The sequence below is a fragment of the Anomaloglossus baeobatrachus genome, chromosome 11 (assembly GCF_048569485.1).
Source record: "Anomaloglossus baeobatrachus isolate aAnoBae1 chromosome 11, aAnoBae1.hap1, whole genome shotgun sequence".
NCBI classification, from domain to species: Eukaryota; Metazoa; Chordata; class Amphibia; order Anura; family Aromobatidae; genus Anomaloglossus; species Anomaloglossus baeobatrachus.
Genome location: NC_134363.1, coordinates 8322675 through 8350552, shown reverse-complemented (window position 1 = coordinate 8350552; position 27878 = coordinate 8322675). Strand labels below are relative to the sequence as shown.

At 48.8% G+C, this 27878-nt stretch overlaps 2 protein-coding genes across 2 annotated transcripts in view; one reads left to right on the top strand and one right to left on the bottom strand.

Annotated features, from left to right (window-relative positions):
- Positions 1 to 27878, top strand: part of LOC142256808 (acidic phospholipase A2 homolog) — an 88664-nt gene that overhangs the window by 11680 nt on the left and 49106 nt on the right. The window lies entirely within an intron of this gene.
- On the bottom strand, positions 19 to 25943 carry LOC142256809 (basic phospholipase A2 caudoxin-like). Its single transcript, XM_075328700.1, has 4 exons — positions 25825 to 25943; positions 25583 to 25727; positions 10086 to 10192; positions 19 to 269 (listed from the first exon to the last, which is right to left on the bottom strand). The coding sequence occupies exons 1-4, from the start codon at positions 25898 to 25900 to the stop codon at positions 115 to 117; spliced, it is 483 nt and encodes a 160-aa protein (XP_075184815.1). The 5' UTR covers positions 25901 to 25943; the 3' UTR covers positions 19 to 114.

Below are 27878 nucleotides of genomic sequence, written 5' to 3'. Positions count from 1 at the left end.
GTTTCTTTATTCATGTCATGTCTGGATCACACATATTTTTCGTCCTCTTCTTAGTAGGCAGCGGTTGTGTGAGGGGTGAGGGCCGAGCTCTTCAGGACATGGCATTAGGGCTGATTACAGGGGGCTGCAGGGTGGACGTTTTCCTTCACAAACATGATATTGTAGGTGTTTTGCATTAACTTTTGAATATTTGTGACTCATGAAACACGTCACGGTTTTCCAATCGCACTCACAGGTTTTTCTGGCACAGCCGGACTCCTCCTCATCATCTATGGATATAACAGAAACATGCATTGTGAGGAGTATGCTAGATAACGATGAGAATTATGACAGTCATGAGTCAGCTACTCCAGGATGTCATCCCCTCCCTTTTCCTGCTGCTTGGAGACCCAGGAAAGGTAAAATTCAAGGTGTCAAAATCCAGTTAGAACAGCCCTTGATCCAGCACGCCCCCTGGGGAGTGAATTGTCCTACACAGGAGGTGGGAGGGGAGCTCCAAGTTTATAACCTAACTTCACAGGTCTCCTCCAGACATTTCGGAACCGTCAGCAGAGTTTCGATATTGGGGGGTACATCGCCCCCACAGACAAGACAGGCATATTCATATTCCTGAAGGCCAGACGCACGTAACACATATTTTGGCAAACCTGTATGATGTACGTAGCCCTCAATAGTTAATAACTGGCCACAGGAAGCCCGCAGGACCCTCATATTTCCTATCAAAACGGAGATCAATTCACAACGACAAAAACGAGGGTCATATCTTCTGTGTGAGGAGCTCAGGGGCCGAGTTATGCTGGGAAATATAACGTTAGATTATTCTCAGCTAGCAGCAGGGGGAGGGAATTCCAACCAGGATGATGTCATGAGGGGGGGCCGTGTGAGCCCAGGACAGAACAGATAAAAGCTAAGGACAGAGGTCCGTGCATTGTATTTCTTCTGGGGGTCACGTGCTTCATTCATGTAGTGGAGGATACCTAAAATGTCCTTGGCCTCACACAGTACCCCCCTGCATGTGCCAAACCCTCAACCTTAAGGTAATTGATACATCTGTATGCCTGTTTGTGACCGCGTTTTATTTGTAAATGTACTCTGACATATATATATATTCTGTAAATTCCATATTGTATATATTGTAGTTTCTAGTGTGCCCTTAAGGCGATTAAAACATATATAATTTAATCTTGGGCTGTTCTGTTATCTCGATCCTGAATTCCACGTCTGTGTGCTCGGCGTAATAGTTACCGTAATCGATTGGTGGCAGCGAGTTTATGCCAAGGATCATTGTGGGGCGACCCGTGAGATCAGGGGCGGATTAGATATTTTCCGCCGCAGGAGTCGGGGGAATATATACCTTACTCTCACCGGGAACCCTTCAATCATCGGCATAGTAGAATAGCGGCCTCCTTGCCTATTGTTGGGCAATTCCATAATTGGCCTGACTATAAGAGGGGCGCTAGAGAGCGAGTCACGTGCTCTGTCTGGTGGAAACGAGGGGTGTAACTTCCACTCCTTCCCCCTGTTCCTGACATCCATCTTTTAGGTTTAATCTCTTTTTATTAATACTTTTCAAGATTTATAATCCAAACGTAACAGTATATATTATCACACTTGAGGAACAATCCAGTCCTCATCCGGTGTATTCATATTCAGTTCCCTAAGCCATTTCTCTAGAAAATGAAGCCCCTCGTCGAGTCATAAACTTATAAATGAGAGAGAGGGTATGTTGTAATAGAAAGAGCTGTTCAAATTGCGCGGGGATAGAAGAATACGCCTTGTTTCTATGATGATCCATTAGAAAGATTGTATTGTAGGTAGTCTAACCATGTAGAGGGGGTTCAGTGTTCGGGGGTGAGTAGGACAGAAACGGGGGGAGTTCCGGACCTCTATGTACGCAAAAGAAACGTGTATCTTGGCCCCTCCTCCAGCACAGGAATTTATCAACCTTTAGTCCCGGGGGAAATTCCAGGTTGGCAAAAAGGGGCGAGATAGGACCCTGATCCCGTGATAGAACCACCCCTCCCAAATCCCAGAATCTCAGGGTAGCCCTGAGAAATTCCGCCACCTACTCTATTGGACCTCTACAGTCTGACCTGATCCAGGGAAGGAACCGCAATGGACTCTCTGAACACTCCTGTTCCAAACAGGTGCGAGCTGAAAACACAATATAACTAAGAAACACATACAGCTGCACTCTGGAATGCTAACAATGAATAAGGGAACTCTGGTATTGCATTACTGCTATAGGAATATTTGAAAAAATACTTAACTTATGTATTGGCCAATGCATGTGAGCCCGATAACCACAACAAGGTGACCTAAATATACCAGGATCCTAACTCAAATGCCACCATCTAGGTTAAAAACCTACATGTCTGGGCAGCTAGGGTTCAGATATAAAGGAGGATCTCGGTATATTTAGATACACCTTGTCACTGGTTACCGGGCTCACATGTATTGGCCAACACATAAGCTAAGTATCTCTGTTTTCAAATATTCGTCTAGCAGAAATTCAATGCCAGAGTTCACTTATTCATTGTTAGCATTCTACAGTGCAGCTGTATGTATTTTCTAGTCATATTGTGTTTTTAGCTAGCACCTGTTCACACCTGTTGGATGTGCGGCTCAGTGTTTTTGATATACAGAATTTGTAGCGCATTTCTTCAGCCGAACTGTAGTTAAAAGTTCAATACCTGAACTTCACCCCGAACTATGTAGAAGTCAATGGGGACCCAAATTTGTGTGCTGTAAAATGGTCGAATTAAGGGCTAAGGGGCTGCAAACAAATGTGCATAGGGAATTGACTTAAAATAACACAGAATAAAAAAAAAATAAATAATAATCCCTACAGAGCCTGTTTTCAGAGTTCCCCCATAAAGGAAAAATTTTAAGAGTGCCCCCACAGAGCCAACATTTTAAGAGCGCCCCCACAGAGCCAATATTTTAAAAGCACCCCCACAGAGCCAACATTTTAAAAGCACACCCACAGAGCCAACATTTTAAAAGCACCCCCAAACAGCCAACATTTTAAGAACGCCACCACAGAGCCAACATTTTAAGATAGCCCCAAACAGCCAACATCTTATGAGCGCCCCTACACAGCCAACATTTTAAGAGCGTCCCCAAACAGCCAACGTTTTAAGAGAGCCCCACAGAGCCAACATTTTAAGAGTGCCCCCAAACAGCCAACATTTTAAGAGAGCCCCAATGGAGCCAATATTTTAAGAGCATCCCCACACAGCCAACATATTAAAAGTTCCCCCAAACAGCCAACATTTTAAGAGATCCCCCAAAGAGCCAACATTTTAAGAGCGTCCCCACAGAGCCAACATTTTAAGAGCGTCCCCACAGAGCCAACATTTTAAGAGAGCCCCCACAGAGCCAACATTTTAAGAGAGCCCCCACAGAGCCAACATTTTAAGAGAGCCCCAAACAGCCAACATTTTAAGAGCGTCCCCACAGAGCCAACATTTTAAGAGAGCCCCCACAGAGCCAACATTTTAAGAGAGCCCCCACAGAGCCAACATTTTAAGAGAGCCCCCACAGAGCCAACATTTTAAGAGAGCCCCCACAGAGCCAACATTTTAAGAGAGCCCCCACAGAGCCAACATTTTAAGAGAGCCCCCACAGAGCCAACATTTTAAGAGAGCCCCCACAGAGCCAACATTTTAAGAGAGCCCCCACAGAGCCAACATTTTAAGAGCGTCCCCACAGAGCCAACATTTTAAGAGCGTCCCCACAGAGCCAACATTTTAAGAGATCCCCCACAGAGCCAACATTTTAAGAGCGTCCCCACAGAGCCAACATTTTAAGAGAGCCCCCACAGAGCCAACATTTTAAGAGAGCCCCCACAGAGCCAACATTTTAAGAGCGTCCCCACAGAGCCAACATTTTAAGAGAGCCCCCACAGAGCCAACATTTTAAGAGAGCCCCCACAGAGCCAACATTTTAAGAGAGCCCCCACAGAGCCAACATTTTAAGAGAGCCCCCACAGAGCCAACATTTTAAGAGAGCCCCCACAGAGCCAACATTTTAAGAGAGCCCCCACAGAGCCAACATTTTAAGAGAGCCCCCACAGAGCCAACATTTTAAGAGAGCCCCACAGAGCCAACATTTTAAGAGCGCCCCCACACAGCCAGCATTTTAAGAGAGCCCCACAGAGCCAACATTTTAAGAGCGCCCCCACACAGCCAGCATTTTAAGAGCGTCCCCATAGAGCCAACATTTTAAGAGCGTCCCCACAGAGCCAATATTTTAAGAGAGCCCCCACAGAGCCAACATTTTAAGAGCGCCCCCAAACAGCCAACATTTTAAGAGATCCCCCACAGAGCCAACATTTTAAGAGCGCCCCCAAACAGCCAACATTTTAAGAGATCCCCCAAAGAGCCAACATTTTAAGAGCGCCCCCACACAGCCAGCATTTTAAGAGCGTCCCCACAGAGCCAACATTTTAAGAGAGCCCCCACAGAGCCAACATTTTAAGAGAGCCCCCACAGAGCCAACATTTTAAGAGAGCCCCAAACAGCCAACATTTTAAGAGCGTCCCCACAGAGCCAACATATTAAGAGTGCACCCATAGATAACAACGTAGCATAGCATCATTATATAAGTACTAAGGTAATTAGACAACCATTCCATTGCAGAATTGAAGTGCTGGTTATGTCGGTTTCTCCATAAGTCCCATAGTCAATTCTTCCAGAGAAAGTGGTGATCGCATATTGTCAAATATAGCAAATCTCAGCCGCCTCCCACACTTATCTCAGGAACATATATATTACATATAGACATGCAACATACATCAGTTGCATGTCACCCAAATCCATATGTAGAGTTTCTCGAATTTATGCAATATTCAATCAAATACAGTTAGGTCCAGAAATCTTTGGCCAGTGACACAATTTTGGCGAGTTGGGCGCTGCATGCCACCACATTGGATTTGAAATGAAACCTCTACAACAGAATTCAAGTGCAGATTGTAACGTTTAATTTGAAGGTTTGAACAAAAATATCTGATAGAAATTGTAGGAATTGTCACATTTCTTTACAAACACTCCACATTTTAGGAGGTCAAAAGTAATTGGACAAATAAACCAAACCCAAACAAAATATTTTTATTTTCAATATTTTGTTGCGAATCCTTTGGAGGCAATCACTGCCTTAAGTCTGGAACCCATGGACATCACCAAACGCTGGGTTTCCTCCTTCTTAATGCTTTGCCAGGCCTTTACAGCCGCAGCCTTCAGGTCTTGCTTGTTTGTGGGTCTTTCCGTCTTAAGTCTGGATTTGAGCAAGTGAAATGCATGCTCAATTGGGTTAAGATCTGGTGATTGACTTGGCCATTGCAGAATGTTCCACTTTTTTGCACTCATGAACTCCTGGGTAGCTTTGGCTGTATGCTTGGGGTCATTGTCCATCTGTACTATGAAGCGCCGTCCGATCAACTTTGCGGCATTTGGCTGAATCTGGGCTGAAAGTATATCCCGGTACACTTCAGAATTCATCCGGCTACTCTTGTCTGCTGTTATGTCATCAATAAACACAAGTGACCCAGTGCCATTGAAAGCCATGCATGCCCATGCCATCACGTTGCCTCCACCATGTTTTACAGAGGATGTGGTGTGCCATGGATCATGTGCCGTTCCCTTTCTTCTCCACACTTTTTTCTTCCCATCATTCTGGTACAGGTTGATCTTGGTCTCATCTGTCCATAGAATACTTTTCCAGAACTGAGCTGGCTTCATGAGGTGTTTTTCAGCAAATGTAATTCTGGCCTGGCTATTTTTGGAATTGATGAATGGTTTGCATCTAGATGTGAACCCTTTGTATTTACTTTCATGGAGTCTTCTCTTTACTGGTGACTTAGAGACAGATACACCTACTTCACTGAGAGTGTTCTGGACTTCAGTTGATGTTGTGAACGGGTTCTTCTTCACCAAAGAAAGTATGCGGCGATCATCCACCACTGTTGTCATCCGTGGACGCCCAGGCCTTTTTGAGTTCCCAAGCTCACCAGTCAATTCCTTTTTTCTCAGAATGTACCCGACTGCTGATTTTGCTACTCCAAGCATGTCTGCTATCTCTCTGATGGATTTTTTCTTTTTTTTCAGCCTCAGGATGTTCTGCTTCACCTCAATTGAGAGTTCCTTAGACCGCATGTTGTCTGGTCACAGCAACAACTTCCAAATGCAAAACCACACACCTGTAATCAACCCCAGACCTTTTAACTACTTCATTGATTACAGGTTAACGAGGGAGACGCCTTCAGAGTTAATTGCAGCCCTTAGAGTCCCTTGTCCAATTACTTTTGGTCCCTTGAAAAAGAGGAGGCTATGCATTACAGAGCTATGATTCCTAAACCCTTTCTCCGATTTGGATGTGAAAACTCTCATATTGCAGCTGGGAGTGTGCACTTTCAGCCCATATTATATATAGAATTGTATTTCTGAACATGTTTTTGTAAACAGCTAAAATAACAAAACTTGTGTCACTGTCCAAATATTTCTGGCCCTGACTGTACATGGGCCAAACTAAGAACAAAAGACAATGTTTCAAATGAAAAGGGGGTTATTATTTCAAGAACCCCTCTATCTCAAAAAAGGACACTATACAATTTCTTTATGGATCAATACCACCTACATTGATAATCAATCGGGGAAGGTATTATGATAGGGAACTAATGAAGGAATGCTATTAAAGGATAGGAGATCTGCAAGGACGGTTTTCATTAGGAAGGTAATAAAGGAATTCTTTTAATGAGTGGGAGCCCACCAGAGATCGAAAGGAAAAATAGAGAAAAAAAAGAAAAATTATAGACTATTACTAATCCCTTACAATTCTACACCGTGTGCAGAATTATTAGGCAAGTTGTATTTTAGAGGATTTTTTTAATATTGATCAGCAACTCTGTTCTCAATCACCCAAAAGACTCATAAATATCAGCGCTTAATATTTTGGCAGTTGGAGGGGTTTTTAGATTTGGCTTCTTAGGAGGATTCTGTTTGTGCAGGTGACTATTACTGTGCAGAATTATTAGGCAACTTAATAAAAACCAAATCTATTCCCATCTCCCTTGTTTATTGTCTCCAGGTAACCAATATAACTGCACAACATTTAGAAATAAACATTCCTGACATGCAAAAACAAAACCCCAAAAGTGAGTGCCCAATATCGCCCCCTTTCTTTCTGATGACACTCAGCAGCCTCCATCCATAGATTCTGTCATTGCTTGATCTGTTTACGCTCAACATTGCGTGCAGCAGCCACCACAGCCTCCAGCCACCGCAGCCTCCAGCCACCGCAGCCTCCAGCCACTGCAGCCTCCAGCCACCACAGCCTCCAGCCACCACAGCCTCCAGCCACTGCTCCCAGAGGTGGATTGTTTTCCCTCTCTGTAGATCTCACATTTTATGAGGGACCACAGGTTCTCTATGGGGTTCAGATCAGGGGAACAAGGGGGCCATGTCATTATATTTTCATCTTTTAGACCTTTACTGGCCAGCCACGCTGTGGAGTAGTTGGATGCATGTGATAGAGCATTGTCCTGTATGAAAATCATGTTTTTCTTGAATGATAGCGACTTCTTCCTGTACCACTGCTTGAAGAAGTTGTCGTCCAGAAACTGGCAGTAGGTCTGGGACTTGAGCTTCACTCCATCCTCAGCCCGAAAATGTCCCACAAGTTGATCTTTGCTGATCCCAGCCCATACCAGTCCCCACCTCCACCTTGCTGGCGTCTGAGTGGAGCTCTCTGCCCTTTACTGATCCAGCCTCTGGCCCATCCATCTGCCCATCAAGAGTCACTCTCATTTCATCAGTCCATAAAACCTGTGAAGAATCAGTCTTCAGATATTTCTTGGCCCAGTCTTGAGGCTTTATCTTCTGTTTCTTGGTCAGAGGTGGTGGTTTTCGGCCTTCCTTACCTTGGCCTGTCCCTGAGTATGGCGCACCTTGTGCTTTTTGATACTCCAGTAACGTTGCAGCTCTGAAATATGGCCAAACTGGTGGCAAATGGCATCTTGGCAGCGTCACGCTTGATTTTCCTCCATTCATGGGCAGTTATTTTGCACCTTTTTTGCCCAGCACGCTTCTTGCGACCCTGTTGGTATTTGCCTTGATTGTTCGGGGATCACGCTTCAAAAGTTTGGCAATTTCCAGACTGCTGCGTCCCTCTGCAAGACATCTCACAATATGGACTCTTCAGAGCCCGTCAAATCTCTCTTCTGACCCATTTTGCCAAAGGAAATGAAGTTGCCTAATAATTAAGCCCCCCTTAAATAGGGTGTTGTGTCATTACACCGCACCCCTCCCCATTACAGAGGTGCACATCACCGGATTTACTTAATTGGTAGTTGGCTCTCACCTATACAGCTTGGAGTGTAACATGTATACAAAATATCATGTGATCAAAATACTCATTTGCCGAATAATTCTGCACACGGTGTAAATTGTTTATTAATAGACATTCTAGATGACGACCCGATGACCCTGCGTGAAAGAATCCAATGGGGCGTAACTCTGTCATCAGAATAGAAGAGGGGCACTATTTGCCGCCTCCAGTCTGAATCCTCACTATGCACATTCAAGTAAGAACAGAGAAAACCATGGCAAAAGCTATATATATATATATATATATATATATATATATATATATATATATATATAATATAAAGCTGAGTGTATGTGTGTGTGTGTGTGTCCGATAAAGGAATCCGCACCGTCGCATTTACAATCACGAAATTTTGCACAGACGCCCCATGTGACTCAGGGAACGTCATAGACTATGTTCCGGCAGGAACATTTAAGCCCACGCTTTACAGTTACTCTCCTAAAATCCTGCCTCTATTAAACTGAGGAGGTGGGAGCTACAGCTTAATAGCACCTGTTAGTGGTTGCTATAGGAACAAAATAAACTGTTAGTATAAGAAGCTTATGCGTGAGGTAATAAGATGTCGGTGGGGAGATGGATAGAGAGAGACAGAAAAAGACAGAGACACAGACAGAGACAGCCCTGGAAAGAGACAGAGAGATAGATGGCCAAAGAGAGACCTGGAAAGAGACAGCCCGGGCAAAGAGACAGAACGGGCAAAGAGACAAAACGGGCAAAGAGACAAAACGGGCAAAGAGACAGACTGGGCAAAGAGACAGACCGGGAAAGAGACAGACCTTGAAAGAGAAAGACAAGGCAAAGAGACAGACCGGGCAAAGAGACAGACCGGGCAAAGAGACAGACCGGGCAAAGAGACAGACCGGGCAAAGAGACAGACTGGGCAAAGAGACAGACCGGGAAAGAGACAGACCTTGAAAGAGAAAGACAAGGCAAAGAGACAGACCGGGCAAAGAGACAGACCGGGCAAAGAGACAGACCGGGAAAGAGACAGACCGGGAAAGAGACAGCCCTGGAAAGAGACAGCCCTGGAAAGAGACAGACCAGGCAAAGAGATAGACCGGGCAAAGAAACAGACTGGGCAAAGAAACAGACCGGGCAAAGAAACAGACCGGGCAAAGAGACAGACCGCGCAAAGAGACAGACCGGGAAAGAGACAGAACTGGAAAGAGACAGACCTAGAAAGAGACAGACCAGGCAAAGAGACAGACCTGGAAATAGACGGCCCTGGAAAGAGACAGCCCTGGAAAAAGACAGCTGGGCAAAGAGACAACCTGGCAAAGAGACAGCCCTGAAAAGAGACAGCCGGGCAAAGAGACAGATGGGCAAAGAGACAGACGGCAAAGAGACAGCGGGGCAAAGAGACAGCCCTGAAAAGAGACAGCCGGGCAAAGAGACAGCTGGGCAAAGAGACAGAGGGGCAAAGAGACAGACGGGGAAAGAGACAGTTGGGCAAAGAGACAGACGGGGAAAGAGAGAAACAGACAGACGCACACATAGAGACAGACAGAGATAGAGACAGACAGAGACAGAGAGACAGTTACTATCCCGGGCAACGCCGGGTACTACAGCTAGTATATATATAGTGTGTTCAGTATCACATGATCAGACAAAACGTGAAATTGGATTTTCAGTTTTGCTATTTAACAGACTTGTAATTCTTCTCCTTCTCACAATGTCCCTGAGGAGACCCCCGGACTTACCGCAGGTGAGGGTCCCGTTACTGTAGGTGTAAGAGTAATGCACTTTACGAGGATCACACTCATCCCCTTTCACAGTTTTATAACAACAATATTGTGCATGGCAGCACCTGAGGGAGGAAAAGACCAGAGGTTATACATGCACGTTACATGGGACTGCAGGTAAAAAGTGTCCTCAGAAAGTTATCACTGTGTTAACTGTGGTGTTGCATAGGACTGCAGGTGACATCTGCTACATTATCTGTACTCAGAGATATCACTGTTTTATCTGTGGTGTTACATAGGACTGCAGGTGACATCTGCTACATTATCTGTACTCAGAGAGATATCACTGTGTTATCTGTGGTGTTACATAGGACTGCAGGTGACATCTACTACATTATCTGTACTCAGATATCCCTGTGTTATCTGTGTTGTTACATAGGACTGCAGGTGACATCTACTACATTATCTGTACTCAGAGAGGTATCACTGTGTTATCTGTGGTGTTACATAGGACTGCAGGTGACATCTACTACATTATCTGTACTCAGATATCCCTGTGTTATCTGTGGTGTTACATAGGACTGCAGGTGACATCTACTACATTATCTGTACTCAGAGAGGTATCACTGTGTTATCTGTGGTGTTACATAGGACTGCAGGTGACATCTACTACATTATCTGTACTCAGAGAGGTATCACTGTGTTATCTGTGGTGTTACATAGGACTGCAGGTGACATCTACTACATTATCTGTAGTCAGAGAGGTATCACTGTGTTATCTGTGGTGTTACATAGGACTGCAGGTGACATCTATTACATTATCTGTACTCAGAGATATCACTGTGTTATCTGTGGTGTTACATAGGACTGCAGGTGACATCTACTACATTATCTGTAGTCAGAGAGGTATCACTGTGTTATCTGTGGTGTTACATAGGACTGCAGGTGACATCTACTACATTATCTGTACTCAGAGAGGTATCACTGTGTTATCTGTGGTGTTACATAGGACTGCAGGTGACATCTACTACATTATCTGTACTCATAGAGGTATCACTGTGTTATCTGTGGTGTTACATAGGACTGCAGGTGACATCTACTACATTATCTGTAGTCAGAGAGGTATCACTGTGTTATCTGTGGTGTTACATAGGACTGCAGGTGACATCTATTACATTATCTGTACTCAGAGAGATATCACTGTGTTATCTGTGGTGTTACATAGGACTGCAGTTGACATCTACTACATTATCTGTACTCAGAGAGATATCACTGTGTTATCTGTGGTGTTACATAGGACTGCAGGTGACATCTACTACATTATCTGTACTCAGAGAGGTATCACTGTGTTATCTGTGGTGTTACATAGGACTGCAGGTGCCATCTACTACATTATCTGTACTCAGAGAGATATCAGTGTTATCTGTGGTGTTGCATAGGACTGCAGGTGACATCTACTACATTATCTGTACTCAGAGAGGTATCACTGTGTTATCTGTGGTGTTACATAGGACTGCAGGTGACATCTACTACAATATCTGTACTCAGAGAATTATCACTGTATTATCTGTGGTGTTACATGGGACTGCAGGTGACATCTACTACATTATCTGTACTCAGAGAGATATCACTGTGTTATCTGTGGTGTTACATAGGACTGCAGGTGACATCTACTACATTATCTGTACTCAGAGATAAAACTGTGTTATCTGTGGTGTTACATAGGACTGCAGGTGACATCTACTACAATATCTGTACTCAGAGATATCACTGTGTTATCTGTGGTGTTACATAGGACTGCAGGTGACATCTACTACATTATCTGTAGTCAGAGAGGTATCACTGTGTTATCTGTGGTGTTACATAGGACTGCAGGTGACATCTATTACATTATCTGTACTCAGAGATATCACTGTGTTATCTGTGGTGTTACATAGGACTGCAGGTGACATCTACTACATTATCTGTAGTCAGAGAGGTATCACTGTGTTATCTGTGGTGTTACATAGGACTGCAGGTGACATCTACTACATTATCTGTACTCAGAGAGGTATCACTGTGTTATCTGTGGTGTTACATAGGACTGCAGGTGACATCTACTACATTATCTGTACTCATAGAGGTATCACTGTGTTATCTGTGGTGTTACATAGGACTGCAGGTGACATCTACTACATTATCTGTAGTCAGAGAGGTATCACTGTGTTATCTGTGGTGTTACATAGGACTGCAGGTGACATCTATTACATTATCTGTACTCAGAGAGATATCACTGTGTTATCTGTGGTGTTACATAGGACTGCAGTTGACATCTACTACATTATCTGTACTCAGAGAGATATCACTGTGTTATCTGTGGTGTTACATAGGACTGCAGGTGACATCTACTACATTATCTGTACTCAGAGAGGTATCACTGTGTTATCTGTGGTGTTACATAGGACTGCAGGTGCCATCTACTACATTATCTGTACTCAGAGAGATATCAGTGTTATCTGTGGTGTTGCATAGGACTGCAGGTGACATCTACTACATTATCTGTACTCAGAGAGGTATCACTGTGTTATCTGTGGTGTTACATAGGACTGCAGGTGACATCTACTACAATATCTGTACTCAGAGAATTATCACTGTATTATCTGTGGTGTTACATGGGACTGCAGGTGACATCTACTACATTATCTGTACTCAGAGAGATATCACTGTTATCTGTGGTGTTACATAGGACTGCAGGTGACATCTACTACATTATCTGTACTCAGAGATATCACTGTGTTATCTGTGGTGTTACATAGGACTGCAGGTGACATCTACTACAATATCTGTACTCAGAGATATCACTGTGTTATCTGTGGTGTTACATAGGACTGCAGGTGACATCTACTACATTATCTGTACTCAGAGAGATATCACTGTGTTATCTGTGGTGTTACATAGGACTGCAGGTGACATCTACTACATTATCTGTACTCAGAGAGATATCTGCACAAGACGAACCCTTTCATGTTCTGGGGGTTGCTTCAGAGAGGCTTGGTACCCGTAGGTGGGGAATGTGGGTAGCCAGACCCACCCCTCTCTCCAGCTGTCCATAATCCCGGCCCTTGAACTTTAAGCTCGTGGTACTCCAGTAGACATTCCAGGTTACACCCCAGAGGACAGACACCTGCGGGATATACACCGACCCTTTACAATGTAGCTGGTGCCATCTTACAGCACATGACGTATCTATAAGGGATAAGCGGGTCTCCAGTGACAAACTTCCCCTTAATTTAAATATATTAGTAACGACACAGACTCCGACTTTATTGCCGAATGGCCACAGCTTTATTAAACAGTATATATGTACCAAACTTGTGGCTCAACATGCCACCCCATTAACACCTGAACCTGTACATATATACATATTCTCCACAAAATGACACCTGATAGGTCCATCCGAGAGGGCAACCATCATTCCTATCCCCCGGCCGTAACCTCCAACCGGCCCAGGGGACCACCTCGGCCGTGACCAACCGACCCGAGGTGTAGGGTAATTAACGTTCCATCGTTAATTACCCCTCCCCAGAACCTGCAGGACCTCCGCCTACAAGTTCCCATCCAACTCGAAGCCACTCCCCCTGAGTGGCTTCATACCAACAAACCTACTGTCGGTACACCAAACCTCTCTGAACGGACCTATCACCCCGCCACAGACCGGCCAAGTGACACCTTACTTGGCCCGGGCCCCCCACACCCCCAATGCTCGTTCCAATCCATCCCTCAAACCCAACATCCACAAATCCAAACCGACATCCGTGAGATGGACCCCATCACGCTTCAAATACTGCTCGGTGGACTTCTCCAACTCCTCAAATCGAACCACCAAACCTCCGTTCCACGCTACAAACCTGCCAATCACCCGGTTCAATTTTTCCCGGGCCCTGTGAATCCAATCCACCGCCCACCCAAAACGCCACTGCATCCGGGCTACCATATCGGACCACACAATCACAATGCCATGGAACGCCCTCCACAAATGAAGTAAGTCCAACTTGATATCCCTTTTTAACTCTCTCGCCGTCCACACTCCAAGGTCATTCCCCCCCACATGCAGCATTAAAACATCAGGTTCCCTGTCAATCCGGCTATAATACGCCAATTCAGGGCGAACTCTACTCCAAGTCATGCCCCGAACTCCGAGCCATTTCACACGGGCTTCCTACATCGCCGCTCCGTACGAAGAAACTGCCCACCAAACCATACTCAATAAAGGACCCCCCTGTCAGCAAACATCACCTAATCAGATGTGGTCTAATATACAAACGAAACCTGGAGGAATCCCAGCTCCCAAACCGCCGGATCCAATCCTCACTCAGCCCCCCACTTAGCCGCTTCGGTCGCTGCCCCAATCCGAAAGGAGTGGGACCCATAATCCCTTGGCTCCTCCCCCGGCCCGTACTAAAGCCGTCTTCAGCACTGCCATACTGGAATCGCGATAAGGCAGATCCATCCACATGTCTAATGAAAACATCGGGGTAGCCACCCCACACCTGCAAGAATTCCGCCACCTGAACCACTGGGCATAGGTGGTGCCCTGGCAATTCAAACAATGTCACCAGACGTCCCCTGACCTATTTGATCTGTCTTTGAAAACTGTAGCCGGCACTCGCGCCATCCTTTCCAAGCGTAACAACCTCCAATAACAGCCCGCCTACTGCATGCCTGGCAGGGCTACCCAATTCTCTGATGCAGAAAGCCCCAAAAATGCCAATACGGGGGCATGTCCAGGATGCTGAGCTGAGTGGACGTGGGGAAGAGGAGCTCCTGTTGACCCTCAGCTAAATCAGCACTTATCATAAGCACAAACCTACTCACCGGCTCTCAGGATGGGACCACGGAGGATTAAACCGTCGCAGCAGGCATCGGTGGCCCCCCCGCTGCACACCACGGCGCTGGATACTTTCTTGGGCCTGGAACAGGGTCCAGGGGAGGCCCGGACGCCATCTTTCCAGGAGCATGGAGGGGAAATGGAGGCACCGGCCCGGCCTGCTAAGCAGCAAGAGAAGGAGGAGTGGGTGAGCGGGGACACAGGGGAAAGTGGAGGAGTCCCTGCAGCAGATCCAACAGGGGATGCCTTGGCTCAGCAGCCCTGCACTGCATCGGATCCTCAGGCACAGCAGCAGCAGGCCCAGGAGCACATAGTGGCGGTGGGAGATAAGGTGGAGGTCGGGGGGCAGCCCTCCCCACTGCCAGGAGAAGAAGGGACTGCAGCCACAGCTGGTAATATCAGGGAACAGAGCAGCCTGCTTCCCCCCTCTGGGCCTCGGTGTGGAGATCAACCTCCCCAGCTTCCCCAGCACCAGACTAAAACTCCAGCGTCTATTACTGCAGGTGCTCACCTTAAAGGGCCAGACACCTTCTATAAGGACATGCATGATTTCATAAGTAAACTTCCTTCTAAAGAGGACTTTCAATGCCTCATACGTGAGGTTAAAGCAACTTGCAGGTCAGAAATAGCTGAAGTGAGGAGAGATTTGCAGCAATTGTCTGGCAGAATTGAATCCCTGGAGGAAGAGCATGACATCACCAGATCCCATGTATCAGAATTACACAAACTGGCAACATCGCAACAAAAAATAATGGAGGATATGCAGTCTCACATAGAGGATCTCGACAACAGAGGACGCCGTTGCAATGTCCGTGTGAGGGGGGGTCCCAGAGTCAGATGGGCCCGAGGACACAAACTCCATACTACAATCCATCTTTAATGAAGTGTTGGACGCTCCCCCTTCTAACATCATCAAGCTGGACAGGGCACACAGGGCTTTACAGCCGAAGAATTTATCCACCCAACCCCGGGACATCATTTGTTGCATTCACGACTTCTCCACCAAAGAACTGATCATGGCTAAGGCTAGAATGAGGCGCACGGCACCTGTGTTCAATGGCAAGGAAATCCAGCTTTTCCCGGATCTTTCTCGCATCACACTCCAGAAAAGGCGGCACCTCAAACCCCTCCTCACGAGCCTGAAGGAGCACCAGGTTCCATACCGCTGGGGTTACCCGTTTGCACTAACAGCGCGCAGAGGGGGTAAATCGGCGACCCTTCGCACTCCAGCAGATACCACTCTGTTCTGTGAAGCACTGGACATTCCAGCGGTCTGTATCCCAGATTGGGACTTGCAAAGGTTGGAAGGGCCGCCCCCTCCCGTGTGGTCCAAGGTGAGGGGTGAAGGGCGTGGGGCTTTGGGGGGGAGAGGAGGTAGGGGCCGCGGGTCGCCCCCCTCCCCGGCTCACCGTTGAGGACACTTCTTAACCTGGTTGGTGCCTATTTCTTATACCCTCTGAGTTCCAGTGGCTGAGCATGCTTTGTGATACTGTGACTCTCTCTACAGCAAGCCTCTGACTGTCCATTGTGTCATCTGCGGCCCTCTGGGTCTGTTGAGCTGCATAAGGGGGGGGGGCTGTAGCCACAATGATGCCGTGGGTGGTAGGGGGGTTGGCGGGAGCCCGGTCCCCTTACTTGGAGTTAGTGGTTGAGGTTTTTTGTTTTGTTTTTTTTTCCCTTGTTTCCTTTTGGCACGGGCCCGTGCCCACTGGACTGACCCCCGTGGGAGGGCTACTGGGGAGTGAGGTGGGTGGCTCTCTTAGCTCAGACGGGTTGGGGAACCTCCCTCTTGGTCTCTCCCTTCCGGGTTGACCCCCCGGGAATCTATGCCTAAGGTTTATGCATTTTGGTTAATGTTCTTAATTCATGTTCATTTCTATGTTTGTCCTTGTCTTCCCCCCTCCCCGATGTTTTTTCCTTATGTGTCCTTTCAGGTACCACCCCTTCTAGAGTCCCTGGGAGCTGCGGCCCTTTGTCGTATGGACCATCTCCTCTGGCCGGCTTCACAGGGGAAGTCATGCCCCCGACGGTATAGGTGTGCCATTAGCTTTTTCTTACTTCTAAGTTTTAGATATGACCCGCATTATCTCTCTTAACGTAAAAGGTCTGAATTCACCCCGTAAGAGGAAATTGCTGCTACAGGAACTGAAAACATCAGGTGCAGACATAGCCTTTATCCAAGAAACACATTTTGTGGAATCAAACACTTTCAAATTTGCGTCCCACCGCTTTCCCATCCATTACTCGGCTTACTCGGGCTCCAAGAGGGGGGGAGTTGCTATTTTAATATCCTCCAGTTGTCCTCTACAAATTACGGGTTCTCACTGCGATCCAGAGGGTAGATATGTGATTCTGGAGGGCCAACTGGGGGGATCCCCGCACATACTGGCCAACATTTATGCACCTAATGAAGGGCAGATACGCTTTCTTAAGAAAATACTCGATCTGATAGGCGGACTGGCACCGGCCTCTACGGTGTTGGGGGGAGACTTTAACATCCCTTTTTCGGAGGTGGCCGACAGACTCTCTGTGGGTGGACACCCTCCATCGGGTGCTTTGAAAAATTTGTCCCGGGACTTTCGTAGGCTCATTAGATCAGGGGCTTTATACGACGCTTGGAGGGTGGACCACCCGGGAGAGAAGGCCTTTTCCTTCTACTCGCATCCGCATCAGACGCACACCAGAATAGACTATTTTTTCATTGACTCACAGCTGCTGGGGCGTCTTGAGAGGGTGGAAATGGGATCCATTACGTGGTCAGACCATTCCCCACTCATAATGGACTTCAAGAAAGATGGTCCTCGACCTAGGCCTCAGCATTGGCGCCTTAATGAATCTCTGATCAAAAATCCCGACACTAGGGCCTTTTTAAATAAGCAACTGGTCGAATTCTTTCAGTTGAACACGGGCACGGTCACGTCGCCGGCAACACTCTGGGAAGCTCACAAGGCAGTGATGAGGGGACTATGCATTAGAGAGGGCGCCAGGGCTAAAAAGAATGCCACAAGCCAGCGGGACTCTATAACGGCCCATCTTAAGCTACAGGAGGGGAGACTGGCGGCTGCCCCATCACTGACTATTCTTAGGAGAGTCATCAGCCTTAGGGAAAAGTTGAGAGACTTGGCAATTGGCAGAGCAGAAAAATTGCTAACCTTTTCCAAACAAAGATACTATGAAAGGAGTAATAAGGCTCATACCTTACTCGCCAGGCAGCTTAAGGAGCGCGCTACATCCTCATGCCCTCAGGCTCTGCGCGACGAAAAGGGCACTATCCACTATCACCCCGCTTCAATAGCTGACATTTTTTTCAATTACTACAACAAGCTTTATAACCTTCCGGTTCCCCCGGGCATGGCTTCGCGCGGGGCTGGGGCACTTGGGGACTATTTTTCGGCCCTTGAGCTCCCTTCACTGCCTTGCGGAGCAGCCGTGGCTTTGAATGAAGAGATTACTACAGAGGAACTGGAGCAAGTTCTGGAAGCCCTGCCTGGCGGGAAGTCACCGGGCCCGGACGGCTTTACTTATTTTTATTACAAGGTGTTTGCGGCGGAGCTCCTCCCACACATGGCCGCCTTGTTTAACTCTTTCCTTCAGGGTGACCCTATCCCTCCATCCATGCTACACTCCCATTTAATCCTCCTGCCCAAGCCACCCAGGGACCCATTGGACTGTGCTAATTATAGACCAATAGCCCTTTTGAACTCCGATTTGAAGATGTTCACCAAGCTCTTGGCGGCCAGGCTTAATCGATGGTTGCCCCAACTCGTGTATAAAGACCAGGTGGGTTTTGTCCCTTGCCGTCAGGGGGGGGACAACACCAGGAAGGTCATAGACCTGGTGGATGTGGCAAATCAGACGAAGCAACAGGCGTTGGTGTTGAGTCTAGATGCAGAGAAGGCTTTTGACCGCCTTGCGTGGCCTTTTCTCTTCAAGACAATGGAGGTCTTTGGGATCTCGGGTGGCTTTATGCGGGCCTTGAAGTCCCTGTATAGCGCTCCTATGGCCTCTATCAAACTCCCCCTCCACATCTCTAAGCCTTTTCTCATCTCCAATGGCACCAGGCAGGGGTGCCCCCTGTCCCCCCTCCTTTTTGCGCTATGCATAGAGCCCCTCGCGGCCTCGGTCAGGAGCAACCCAGACATCTCGGGGGTCCTGGTCAGGAATAAACCGTTTAAAATCTCACTTTTTGCCGACGATGTGCTCATTACACTTACTAACATCCATGTGTCCCTTCCAATTTTAATGTGCACCTTGGGTAGGTACGGGAGCCTTTCGGGGTATAAGATCAACTCTAGCAAAACGGAGGCAATGCCCTTGAATCTCGACCCGGTGGCCCTGGATTACCTGCGTTTGAATTTTAAGTTTCGTTGGAAGACAGATGCGGTCAAGTACCTGGGGGTTAACCTCACATCTACTTATGATTCCCTCTATAACCTTAACTTCCCCCCCCTTTTCCGAGAGCTGAGAACTCTTTTGAGCAAGTGGTTGCCCCTCCCTCTTTCGTGGATGGGGCGCATTGCGGCGGTTAAAATGAGCTTGCTCCCAAAATTATTATATTTCTTTGAAACCCTCCCAGTTAAGGTACCAATAAAGGAGCTGAAGTCCCGTCAGGCGGCTATCCTTAGATTTATTTGGTGTAACAAACGTCATAGGGTGGCCAGGGAGGTGTTGATGGCTCGGAGAAACAGGGGGGGGCTTTCTGTCCCGGACATCCTAAAATACTATTGGGCGGCCCATCTTAGGAGGATCCCCTGTTGGGTGTCCCTTTGGGCATACAACAGGTGGACTGAGATTGAAAAACTTTGGCTGGCGCCTATACATCCAAACGCGCTCCTGTGGCCCCCGGCCCGGTGTGATTCGCCCCCCCTCTTCTTGGACCGATGCAGTTCACTAGGGACCTCTGGGCATTTTGCATTAGAAGATTTCCTTTGGCATCCCCCTGCTCCCCTCTGGTGTCCTTCATATACCAACCCTTGCTCCCAAGCAGTCTGGAGTCGGACATGGTGCACCCCTGGCTCAAGGCAGGTCTATTCAGATTTGCAGACATTATAGATGGAAGTACAATGCAGATCCATTCCTTTGAGTACCTTAGAGATAAATTCTCTCTCTCTAATCGAGAGTTTTTCCAATATCTGCAGATCAGAGACTTGGCTGGCTCCTTGTTTGGCAGGGCAGGGGCCTCGATTCCCACAGATTTTGAGAAAATTTGCAGAAGGGGCATTGATACTAAGGGGCTGATTTCGGAAATTTACATTTTGCTTTCTGATTCACGGGAGGGGCCCGAGGGGTCTTTTCCATACATGCGGAAATGGGAGTCTCTATTGGGAAGGCGGATACTTCCTCAGGAATGGGCAGCAATCTGGGGAAACGCCGCCAAGACGTCAATATGCACACTATATAAGGAAAATATCTATAAAATTTTGCTATTTTGGTACCACACTCCAGATTTCCTTCATGGCATAGACCCCTCCATACCGGCTTGTTGCTGGAGATGCGGGGGAGGCAGGGGCACCATTCTGCACATATTCTGGTCCTGTCCAGGGATAGTCCCCTTCTGGGAGCGGGTTAGAGGGTTGATCCATAAAGTACTATATATAGAGGTTGATCTTGATCCCCTGATCTATGTTCTGGGTCTTGGGAATGGGGGATTGGGAAAAACGGCCTCTAAGCTTTTGTCCCACATCCTTACGGCGGCCAGATGCTTAATTGCAAAGAATTGGAGGCAGCCAGGGACACCCTCACTCCAGAGCCTCAAGTATAGATTACTGGACGTTAGACGCATGGAACATCTCACGGCACTATTGCATGACACAGTTGACCGCTTCCAGGCCGTGTGGGCACCATGGGACTACTTTGCGGGACAGGAGGATCTGTGAGACTGAGGCCTATGGGTCCTATGGAAGGAGCATGGACTCTTGAAACCTTTCCCTCTTCCCTCCTATTTCTCCTCTCCCCTCCTAACCCTCCTCACCTGTCCTGTCATTGTTTGTCTAGGTTTGATAAGAATTGTGAATTTTATGTTTTATTTTATGTATGAAAAACGTAAATTGAAAATCTCAATAAAAATTCAAAGTTTAAAAAAAAAAAAAAAAATGCCAATACGAAGGCAACCGTAAACAGCCTCGTTCCTAATTGGACAAGCATATATCCCCCAAACACCTCACCAAACAAAACCGACGGAAACAATAGTGGCCGTCTCCTGTCTCGCGACCGCGCGCCCTTTCGAAAACCCTTCATCACCTGCCGCACCAGAAAATCCTTTGTCACGTCCCGAACCCCTTGCATTTTAAACAAGAAGGCCAACACCGCCCAACTTGTAATCATCACCGAAAGAGACCGGCCTGCTGAAAAAATCCCAGCTAATCAATGACAAAACCCCCAGCACTCGGCCTGTCTAACCAAGCTCCATAAAATCCGCCTTCTCCAATTCCTCCCATTCCTGCCACACAGCCTGGTATCGGCACAAGTAGCCTCAGCCACCGGTCTCCTGATTCCCTCAAATGCTACACCGACGCCAGGTCCCACAGCCATGCCGGGCATAGTTCTCCAACCTTGTCCACTCCTGGCACCAGTCGCCTGAACCTGTGGAACTGAAACCGAGAGAGCGCATCAGCCACTTCATTTTGCACTCTGGGCACATGCTGCGCCACCACGCACATGTTGAGTTCTAAGCAACCCAACACCAGATGTCTCAAGTACCACACTACCGGGGGCGATTTTGCCGACAATAAATTGATCGAATGCACCACTGCCATGTCATTACAATGCACACAAAGCTTCTTGCCCGCAAATTCTGGGCCCCACAACTCCACCGCCACTATGATGGGGAACATTTCCAGCAGCGCCAAATTCGTCACCAACCCCTTTTTCCACCCAAAGCCGTGGCCATTTGCCCACACACCAATGCGTCCTAAAATTGCCCCAAAACCTGATGCCCCCGCCGCATCAATAAACAGTTCCAGCTGGCTATCTGATACTGCCTTGCTCACCCCTAACGTCCGTCCGTTGTATCGTTCACGGAATGCAGCCCCACACCAGCAAATCTCCTTTCCTCATCATTGTCACTCTGACAAACGGATTTGTAGCAATCACCCCTGCCGTCGCCCTCGCCAGACGCCTGTTAAATATTTGCCCCATCGGCCTAATGCGACAGGCAAAATTCAAGTTCCCAAGGACCGACTGAAATCCCGTAACCGCACCTTCTTAGTCCGGTGCAACAACTGCACCGACGCCTTCAAATCACGCAGCTCGTCCTCCGGCAATCGGCATTCCATAGCCACCGTGTCAATTCCAATACCCAGGAAACATCGGGACGTCACTGGCCCTTCTGTTTTCTCCTGCGCCAACGGAATGCCCAGGCTTCCCGCAATGCGTTCTAATGTAAATAGCAGCAAGGAACAAACCGAGGAGCCCGCTGGGCCCCCGCAAAAGAAATCATCCAAATAGTGTATTACTGAGTGGACACCCGCCACATCCCTGACTACCCATTCCACAAACGAACTAAACGCTTCAAAATAAGCGCACGAAATAGAACAACCCATGGACAGGCACCCATCCACATAGTATTCCCCATCCCACATGCACCCCAAAAGGTGAAAAATCTCCGGGTGCCCCGGAAATAACCGGAAAGCTGCTTCCACGTCCGCCCTGGTCATCAGGGCCCCTTGCCCACTACCCACACTAAGGGTATGTGCGCACGTTGCTTTTTACCTGCTTTTTACCTGCTTTTTTGCTGCTTTTTCTTCTGCGCTGTTTAATGCCAAAATGGATGTGTTCTTCTATTCAAGCAAAGTCTATGGGAATTTGGGTTTCTTGTTCACACTATGTTGTTCAAAATGCTGCCTTTTTGTGGCAGAACTTTGGTCAAAAACTCAGCTTTGCAGTTCAAAACCCAAATGGCAAAAACAATTGACATGTTGCTTCTTTGAAAAGCTGAGTTTTTGACCAAAGTTCTGCCTCAAAAAGGCAGCATTTTGAACAACATAGTGTGAACAAGAAACCCAAATTCCCATAGACTTTGCTTGAATAGAAGAACACATCCATTTTGGCATTAAACAGCGCAGAAGAAAAAGCAGCAAAAAAGCAGGTAAAAAGCAGGTAAAAAGCAACGTGCGCACATACCCTCACTCCAAAGCCTTGTCAAACGATACATAACAGACCGCCGGCAACTCGGGTGAAATCCCGCCGTTCACCAACAACCCAGCCGGGTAAGAGAGATGATGAAGGAGCCGAAACTCGTTCGGCTCCTTTTTGGGTACCACTCCCAGCGGCGAAAAACCTCAAGTTGGGGAGTGGCGGGCCCCGGACCAGGACCCGCCATCCATCCCACTCCACCTCCTTCTGCAGCTTTTTCGTCACCACCTCCGGATGGTCTTTTGCGGACCCCGAATTACCCGGGCGAAACACCGGCGCCCCAAATTCAAACGGAATCCGGAAACCTTCCATAAAAAACCCGTCGCAAACAGCTCCGCCGCCCGATCATCCGGATATCTATTTAAATAGGGACGCATCGCCTCGACCCTCACTGGCGTCCTCCCTGTTTCCAAAACCTTCCCCCGACTTTTCTTTCCCCCGTTGAAACACCTGGGCAAAGAGTGGGAAACCTCCACAACCGGAACACTCGTGTTTGAACTGACACGCTGCCCCAAACTTACATCGCCCCTCACTAAATTTCCAACACGCTCCTTCTTTTTTCCAGCCGAAGACCCGCCACTCGCACCCGGGCCCCTGGCACCCCCTCGAAAGGGCTGCGCCGGGGCCGTTATCAAACGCATCCACAGAGAAATATCTTTGTGTTCCTACCGGATGCCAGGCCGCATAGCCTTCCGTTGCCAGTTAGTAAACGTCCTCGGGATCAACCTACACCTCCCCCTTTTTTTTTTTTTTTTTTTAATCCTCCTTTTCTTTTAGAGTCACTTGGCTTCACTGTATCCAAGTTAAACTTTTCCAAGGGAAGCAGTGAAAAAATTTCCCCATACTCCCCTTTCCTTATCTACTCCCTCACCTCCTTTTTCAAATGCACCCCTAACGGACTCTCAAAGCACCCGTAACTTCGCTCCGTGCCCTATCATCCAAAAGCACAACCTCATCATCCTTTTCCACGTCCTCGCTAACCAACGCCACGGCCGCCGCGCCGTCCGCCTGACCCGCAATGACCGCCGGCACAACCTCCTAAGCCTCTACCTCGCGCAACGGTACCACCGGCAGCCACCCCGACCGTGGGACCCACCCACGCCCCCCGCCAGGGACCCAGGCCCGCTTCGACCTGACCGCTCAGCCGACAACCCCTGCAACACCCCTAGCAGCTGCCCCCAAAACTCCGCCCCGGGTAACCCCCGACTGACCGACCGCACTAAACCCCCGGCAAACCACTCCCCGCGGTGGAACCCCCGCCCCCGCTAACACTACCCACAACATTAAACATATTGGTTGCCCTCTCACCGGGCTGCCTCTGAACCGAATCCGGAGCAGCCGTACCGCGAACATCCTGCTGCCGTTCCATCCGTCCTACCGCCTCCTCCGGTCCTTCTTCCTCGCCCGAATAAGAAGAGCTGCTGAAGTCCGCTGGGGGGACCAGCGAGGGGACAGCCCGCACCTGGCGGCCGTCAACCCCCACGGTCACCGCATCCTGCTCCTCCGTGCGCCTCCTGCTTGTCCTCTTTTTCATGCCGCGGCGCGGCGTCCTGCCGCCGTCCTTCTTTGCTGCCCCCTCCTGCTGCACTGCTGTAAGCTCTGTAGCTCCTGGTGGTCCCCCTCCCTGCCGACTGCAGGAAGGCCGTGCCTCTCCGTCCGGATGCCGGGAACACCCCCCAGCCTGATCCCTGCTGGGAGGTACCGTAATAACTGACCGCCGCAACTGCCCTGCAGACTGCATGACCCTGCCACCAGCCCCCTCCGACTACCGCTCCGATCCGCGCCGCCCCTCCATCCATCCTCTCTCCCCTGCCGACTGCAGGGAGTCTCCCCGTCCGCTCCGTGGTGCCGGGCGCCACTCCCAGCCCGCACCTCACTGGGGGCTGCCGCTGCTCAGGTCCGTGGCCGTGCAGGCCGCGGACCGGAAGTAGGCCTCGCAGAAGCTCCGCCCACCCCCGGCCCGCAGGATCTCCGGCGAGGATTCCTCCCGGCGGCCAGAGACACGTCTGAAGGTGAGGTGCACTCCGCTGCCCCGGAGGGTCCCCGAAGGGGCTGCTAAATCTGTTTACTCCCCCCCCGCCGGGGGAGTAGCGCTCCGGCGGCACGCCCGCCGAGCGCGCAGCGCAGGTCCGGGCGCAGGAGAAGAGATAGCCGCTCCAGCCCTGCAGACGCGTCCTCGCCGATGTCCTCAGATGCCCCCCGCCCCAGCTCCAGCACCGCTGCTAAGTCCACCATTCTTCAGTCAGGGAGGCAGCAGCGCAGGGGGCACATGCTGTCTGTAGGTCAAAAGGGGCAGTGACCTCTGCACAGCCCCCTTTATACCCACCACACCAACCCTCACCCAATCACTTTTCCCGACTCTCCCACCAATCAGGCAGCCCCTATGTACCTCCAACCTTAGCACTTAACTCTTTCCTACCCTAACCCTCCCGATCGTCATGGGCCTGTTCACCCCTATGGGGCTCACTGCCCGTCTTATTTACAAAACACACAATATAGGATATCGGGCACTTACCTATCGATTTCATCCACTATGTCACTTCCTCGCACATATCCACACTGGCAGCCGTAGACGATAAAATGACTTCTCACTTTGTTCATTGTTTCTGACAGCATAATACTTAAAGTTTTGGGGTACAGCACTTTCCCTTTCACCGACACTAGAAGATAAAGCCATGGTCACCTTGTTGTGTGATATTGGGGCAGATATTCCACCTGTGCCGGGTGTAAATGTCTCCAGAGAATCTCAGGACTTACCGAGACTAAGGAGGAGCAGCAGAGAGGAGAGCATTGTGCCCCGGAGACAGACGGGGAAGATCCAGGAGAAGACCATCTGGAAGACCAGCAGATCCCACCGGGGATTATATCCTCCTGATATTCCCACCACTAGGGGGCGCTGCAGAGCGCTGTCTGCTATTGGTGCCCGGGGGCTTCTTACCTGATCGAGTGACAGTGTAGGGAAATATTAGCTCAGCGCCACATGTAGAGATGTAAGTAGAGATTTATTCCCACAAAGCTGAGGCTACAATTCTCTACAATTTCTTGTGCTGAAACATAACATTTCCTCCCACTGGGACTAAAGGGCCGCGGCCACCCCCTGATAACAGCCCGGAGCATCATCCTCCACCATCTGTACAGCGGGCACAATGCAGTCAGGGGGTAACGTCCTCCATCACCGAACCCAGACTCCTCCATCAAACGCAGAAGTGCGATCTGTTCCTGTACAGAACGCGTCCAAACTCCGGTGGTGCCAGCTTTAAACCAATCTATCAAGAGCCCAGAATTGTGCTTGGTGATGTACGGCTCAGCATTGTGCTTGGTGATGTACGGCTCAGCATTGTGCTTGGTGATGTACGGCTCGGCATTGTGCTTGGTGATGTATAGCTCGGCATTGTGCTTGGTGATGTATGGCTCAGCATTGTGCTTGGTGGTGTACGGCTCAGCATTGTGCTTGGTGATGTATGGCTCAGCATTGTGCTTGGTGATGTATGGCTCGGCATTGTGCTTGGTGATGTATGGCTCAGCATTGTGCTTGGTGATGTAGGGCTCGGCATTGTGCTTGGTGGTGTACGGCTCAGCATTGTGCTTGGTGATGTATGGCTCAGCATTGTGCTTGGTGATGTACGGCTCAGCATTGTGCTTGGTGATGTATGTCTCAGCATTGTGCTTGGTGATGTACGGCTCGGCATTGTGCTTGGTGATGTATGGCTCGGCATTCTGCTTGGTGATGTATGGCTCAGCATTGTGCTTGGTGATGTATGGCTCAGCATTGTGCTTGGTGATGTACAGCTCGGCATTGTGCTTGGTGATGTACGGCTCGGCATTCTGCTTGGTGATGTACGGCTCGGCATTGTGCTTGGTGATGTACGGCTCAGCATTGTGCTTGGTGATGTACGGCTCGGTATTGTGCTTGGTGATGTACGGCTCAACATTGTGCTTGGTGATGTACGGCTCGGCATTGTACTTGGTGATGTATGGCTCGGCATTGTGCTTGGTGATGTACGGCTCGGCATTGTGCTTGGTGATGTATGGCTCAGCATTGTGCTTGGTGATGTACGGCTCAGCATTGTGCTTGGTGATGTACGGCTCGGCATTGTGCTTGGTGATGTACGGCTCAGCATTGTGCTTGGTGACGTATGGCTCAGCATTGTGCTGCCTTTTTGTGGCAGAACTTTGGTCAAAAACTCAGCTTTGCAGTTCAAAACCCAAATGGCAAAAACAATTGACATGTTGCTTCTTTGAAAAGCTGAGTTTTTGACCAAAGTTCTGCCTCAAAAAGGCAGCATTTTGAACAACATAGTGTGAACAAGAAACCCAAATTCCCATAGACTTTGCTTGAATAGAAGAACACATCCATTTTGGCATTAAACAGCGCAGAAGAAAAAGCAGCAAAAAAGCAGGTAAAAAGCAGGTAAAAAGCAACGTGCGCACATACCCTCACTCCAAAGCCTTGTCAAACGATACATAACAGACCGCCGGCAACTCGGGTGAAATCCCGCCGTTCACCAACAACCCAGCCGGGTAAGAGAGATGATGAAGGAGCCGAAACTCGTTCGGCTCCTTTTTGGGTACCACTCCCAGCGGCGAAAAACCTCAAGTTGGGGAGTGGCGGGCCCCGGACCAGGACCCGCCATCCATCCCACTCCACCTCCTTCTGCAGCTTTTTCGTCACCACCTCCGGATGGTCTTTTGCGGACCCCGAATTACCCGGGCGAAACACCGGCGCCCCAAATTCAAACGGAATCCGGAAACCTTCCATAAAAAACCCGTCGCAAACAGCTCCGCCGCCCGATCATCCGGATATCTATTTA

Coding starts and splice junctions, on each gene's coding strand:
- LOC142256809 (XM_075328700.1), bottom strand. CDS start 25,900: ATGGTCTTCTCCTGGATCTTCCCCGTCTGTCTCCGGGGCACAATGCTC. Junction 25,728..25,824: donor GCTGCTCCTCCTTAGTCTCG/GTAAGTCCTGAG, acceptor TTTATCTTCTAG/TGTCGGTGAAAGGGAAAGTG. Junction 270..10,085: donor TAACGGGACCCTCACCTGCG/GTAAGTCCGGGG, acceptor TTATATCCATAG/ATGATGAGGAGGAGTCCGGC.